At 45.0% G+C, this 5,000-nt stretch overlaps 1 protein-coding gene across 1 annotated transcript in view; it reads left to right on the top strand.

The window, feature by feature from the left end:
* Positions 1-3,348, top strand: part of cdx1b (caudal type homeobox 1 b) — an 8,879-nt gene extending 5,531 nt beyond the window's left edge. The window contains exons 2-3 of the mRNA XM_071539729.1: positions 2,230-2,378; positions 3,103-3,348. Of these exons, the coding sequence (XP_071395830.1) occupies positions 2,230-2,378; positions 3,103-3,348 (395 nt within the window). The remainder of the gene's footprint in view (positions 1-2,229; positions 2,379-3,102) is intronic.
* Positions 3,349-5,000: the final 1,652 nt, after the last annotated feature.

Below are 5,000 nucleotides of genomic sequence, written 5' to 3'. Positions count from 1 at the left end.
CATGGATAACAGTGAGAGTATGAATGAATTAAAAGGAAAGGAGATATACCTCAGCTCCATGCAAATCCATCTGAGGCCAGTTTTCTATCTATTTGAATAGCAAACAGTTTGACGCTGGCAGAGGAGATAGAGCTCCATTGGTACGACTGTAGAGGGAGGTCATTTTATGTGAGTAGTTTATAACACATTATATAAAATACTATGACTGCATGCACTCCATTAACATTTTTACACACTAAGGGCCGGTGTGATTTTTTGTAGTTATGAGTGGACAAATCTTAGAAGTATAAAACCCTTTCCTGTGTGCCAAGCCACAAATTTAACTTCATTTCATGAGTTAGGTGGATCAGTGGTAGAGTGATTGTCCCATGACCAACATAACTAAATGTCCTGTTGAAGTGCCTCTGAGCAAGGCACCACCCCCCACCTGCTGCCACACTATAGAATAGAGCTTCAATTGAATGCCAAAAATGTAAACTGTAAATTTGATCTTAAAGGTGCTACATGTAGTCTGGAGTTAGTAGTGGAAATGTCTTAATGTGGAGAAACACTAGAACTAACTAGAAGGCACTCGGAGAGCGCAGACCGCCAAGGTTTGTGCTGTTATTGGTTGTTCGTGAGTCGGATCCGGATCTGCTCCAAAATTTAATGGGTTCTTCCTTGGCCCATGCTACACCCTTCCACCAAGTTTCATGAAAATCGGGCCAGTAGCTTTTCTGTAATCCTGCTGACAGACAAACAGACAAACAGCACCGAAAACACAACCTCCTTGGCAGAACTAACAATACTACTGCTGTGAGACAGAGACCAATCGTCTCCACCATGGACTCATTGGTTTAAAGGCATTAGACCAATGATATCTATTCATTTGACAGTTATATATTAATCAGATTATAAAGCAAGGAATCTCTGTCTGTATGCGTATCCTTCACATGTCTCGAGAACCGTTCGTCCGATCGACTTCACATTTGGCGGGTGTGTTGCTGGGGACCCGAGGAAGTGCAGCGTGGGATTGAGACACGCGACACGTTCAATATTAATCCTACTATAAAATGAGGAAAACTCGTCTGTTTGTCTGTCTGCATCCATTTTGCTCCTCGATGGTTTGGCCAATCAATCTGAAACTGCACATGGGCATTGAGCATTGGCATAGGCAGGGACTGACAAAGCTAATTTTTCCATTTTCCCAAATTTATGCTGTTTATGCACATTTTTGGCAAGTCTGCGCGGAGTTGTGGCGCGTGCATCCCCGGGTCTGGACTAGTGAACTGTGAATAAACAAGTGAACAGCGCTCTGTGCAGCAGCGGGGCTCAAAGCGAGCGACTGGAAGCGGAGTGTGGAGTGTGAAGTTGTTTGGGTGAGCGGTTCTCCAGAAAGCTGCAAGCAGCAACACCGGAGGCCAAGCAGTCGGCCCGTTCCCAACAGGCAGGTTTTGAACGGGCGCTGACCTAGTGCTACAAAGGATGCAAATGATGGCGCTTACCGTATTTCCTCTAATAGTGGCCGGTAGTCAATTAAAAGCCGGGTCTCCGATAATGGCCGGGGCCGTGGTCGACACGAACAAATAAAGGCCGGCTCCAAATACAGGCCGGGGAAAAAAACAAAGGAAACAAGCGTGAATTCACCATAGCTGCGACCGCGTACTGTGCGGCTACAGGCCGCCAAAGGGTGGGGACATTTCTGTGGACCAACCAACCAACCAACAGACCGACCGCCAGATCGAGCTCTAGAGCTGCTGGTCGCAGCTAAAAACAACGGTGGACACCGGTAAACTCCTGGCAGAAGTCTCTGGAGCGTGCCGCCGTTGATTACCGTAATTATCGTAATGCATTGCAGTAACAAAAAAACGGCTACCTAACGAACCCCAACAGAAGCAGATCAGAAAACAAGGAGGCTTCATACTAAAATATGAGCAAATATACTTATCAAACAGAGGGAATTAGAAATAAAGGCCTGTCTCTAATATAAGCCTGCTTCCAATAAAGGCCTGGTCCCCTTTGCAGTTGAGGTAAATAAAGGCCCGGGCCAATATTAGAGGAAATACGGTACTCTCGTTCTCTCCTGACTAGAACCTTGCTTGTGTTGTGTTAAAATCTCATGTGTACGTCGCTTTGGATAAAAGCGTCTGCCAAATGGGAAATTGTAATTGATGCAGCTTTAACTTAAGCATAACTCTGTTTTACATGTACGGGGCCCATCTTACCCAAACTGTTGTCTCTGTGTTGCAGACGGTAAGACGCGGACCAAAGACAAGTACCGGGTGGTTTACACCGACCACCAGCGGCTGGAGCTGGAGAAGGAGTTTCACTACAGTCGATACATCACCATCCGGAGGAAAGCCGAGCTGGCGACAGCGCTCAGTCTGTCAGAGAGACAGGTAGATAACCAGAGTTCAACTTCAAGTTCAGGTCCAATTTATTTATATAGCACACTTCAGAAACAACAACACCTGGACAAATCTTAACAGAACAAGCAAGAACAAGCAAAACAAGCATCAACATAACACACGACACACGCCTACAAGCACATCGTACAGAATCAAAGGCTAAAGAGAAGAGAGACACATGAGCTGCATGATTATGGCTAAAATGATAGATATGATTATTTTGCCTAGAAGAGTTTTACTGGCATGATAGGACAAATCTTTCAGAAAGTTCATTTTTGAAATTCAAGATCAATGTGAGCCTGACAAATTCAAATTTATGCATTTCCAGTCCAATCTCTGCTGCTGGCACTCTTTCTGTACTGCTTGTAATTTGTTTGTTTCCATCGATTTGTTTGTTTTTATGTATTGTGTTTGTTTGTTTCCATCGAGGACCACTTTGGAAATAAGTGTTTTTAGTAATGCTTTTAAGTGCTATCATCTGGGATTTTTGTGTCATGATGATGTGCTTTTAAATTCCTAATAAAATCAACCAATCAATCACTTGCATTATCAGTGTTCAATCAGAATCAAATGGAAACTTTATTTTCTTTGAAGATCCTCTCTACAGCCTGATCACCTAACAAGGAGTTTGTGTCTAATCAATAATCAATCTCTCTCTCTCTCTCTTTCCCTCTCTCTCTCTCTCTCTCTCTCTCTCTCTCTCTCTCTCCCCCAGGTGAAGATCTGGTTCCAGAACCGCCGGGCGAAGGAGAGGAAGGTCAACAAGAAGAAGCTGCAGCAGCCGGCCTCCTCGACGACCACGCCCACCCCTCCCCACGGCAACCACAGCAACACCGCCGGCAACGGCGGGGGCGGTCTCCACGGAAACAACAGCAGCGTCGCCATGGTGACGAGCAGCAGCGGGAGCAACGGGCTGGTGTCCCCTTCCTCCCTGCCTCTGACCATCAAAGAGGAGTACTGAGGAGGAGGAGGAGGAGGAGGATGAAGAGTGGGGAGAGATCATGTGATGGACTCTGATGTTGGAGAAGTTGCCTTGAAAACAGGAGATCTGGACTAAAAAAATCAGAGAGTCTCCCTACGAACTGAAAAACCCTTTACTGTCACACGATATCTGCGCCTTCCAAAAGCTAAAGCTCATGAAATTTTGAGGAAATGTAGACGGGCAATGTTGCCAGCAACTACGACCAGCAGTACTTTTTCATCAGACTTTTGTTGCCGATAATTCCTTATGATTCGACGTGCGATGCCTTCAGATACTGTCACAGCCTGCATGGGAAGCTTGGTTGAACTTTGACCTGTCTGGTGTTACAGTGGTAGAAATCCCCCAACATGCATCTGTCTTGCATTAGTGCTGCACGATTTTTCCAAATAGTTCTTGTTGTGGGTTGAAGCAACAGTACGGCAAATCCGTCATGAGTTCGTATCGTCGCTGTCGGGTGAAAACCGCGTATCTCCAAAATGTGAAAACTTTTCAGGATCTAAGAAAAACAGTCTTTTGAAAAGGTTTCATAAACTCAAGAGGTCAGAGGATTTTCTCAGCCTGTAGAGGAGCATGAAATCCCTCAGCTGAAGTGCAAACATGAAAATCACCAGACTTGGAGTTACGGGGTTTTCACGTGACAACAGCGATATGTGACAGCAACAGTAAACCACTGTGAGTCCCAGCATCACTGTGTTGTTTTAGTTTTAACTCTAGATGATCTGGATCTTCTATGGCAGCAGCATGAGCAGCAGTCCAGAACCACCAGCTACACGATCCTGGGAGAAACCTGCATGTAGCACAAAATAGAGGCGTTTCACTCCCTGTGGCGGCCATGTTGGAGGTCCTGCTGGTTGTTTATTAATCTATAACTTGTCCGTCTCAACAGAATTGAACAGACGGTTCATTTCTGTCTGTTTCTGACTGAACTGATCATTTCATCACTGATCCATCTGATTGATTTAGTGTTTAGATAATGTCAGCTTGTTAGCTAGCTAACCATAGCATCTGGTCAGCTAACATCACTGTCTTGTTGTTAACACATCTGATTAGCACACTAGCTAACGTATCTAGTAGCAGCTAGCGTTAGCATGTTCACATTAACATCAGTGTGTTTGCTGGCTAGTTAGCTAGCTAACAGTTTGTTCAGGTTAACTGAGCTGACTCTTCTCAAGCTCCAACTCTTCATGTTTTGGAGTAGAGACTAGGGCTAAAGACAAGACAGTTTACTGTGTCACAGTAACCTACATTTGGAAACAAATCCACCTTATCACACTATTCACTTTTACTGAGAACGTTACTGAATGGATCTACAGCCACACCACAACAAGCTGACTCAGCTGCTCTCTGCTGACAGCTGCTTCACACACATTTACACTTTATTCACTAACACACAGTTCACACTGTTCCTCCATCATGGAGACAGACAGGCTGCTGCAGGTTGGTGAGGAAACTATAAATCCTCTATTCCTGCAGAGTGACTCTCTAACCTACACCTGTGTCACCTGGCAGGTTAAACCAAGCGCATCTGAAGTATCTGACAGTGTGTGAAGACATAGCCAGACTCAGGTTGGGTGTGTTTGTTTTCTGTTGTTGCGTCGTCTCCTCCCCACTCCCACAAAAATCTCTTGTAA

Source organism: Centroberyx affinis, unplaced genomic scaffold (assembly GCF_046629955.1).
Source record: "Centroberyx affinis isolate AG114_WGS23_722 - 3 ecotype Tasmania unplaced genomic scaffold, CSIRO-AGI_Caff_v1 ptg003499l_1, whole genome shotgun sequence".
NCBI classification, from domain to species: domain Eukaryota; kingdom Metazoa; phylum Chordata; class Actinopteri; order Beryciformes; family Berycidae; genus Centroberyx; species Centroberyx affinis.
The sequence above is the reverse complement of the archived record's forward strand: the minus strand, read 5'-3'. Positions and strand labels throughout refer to the sequence as shown.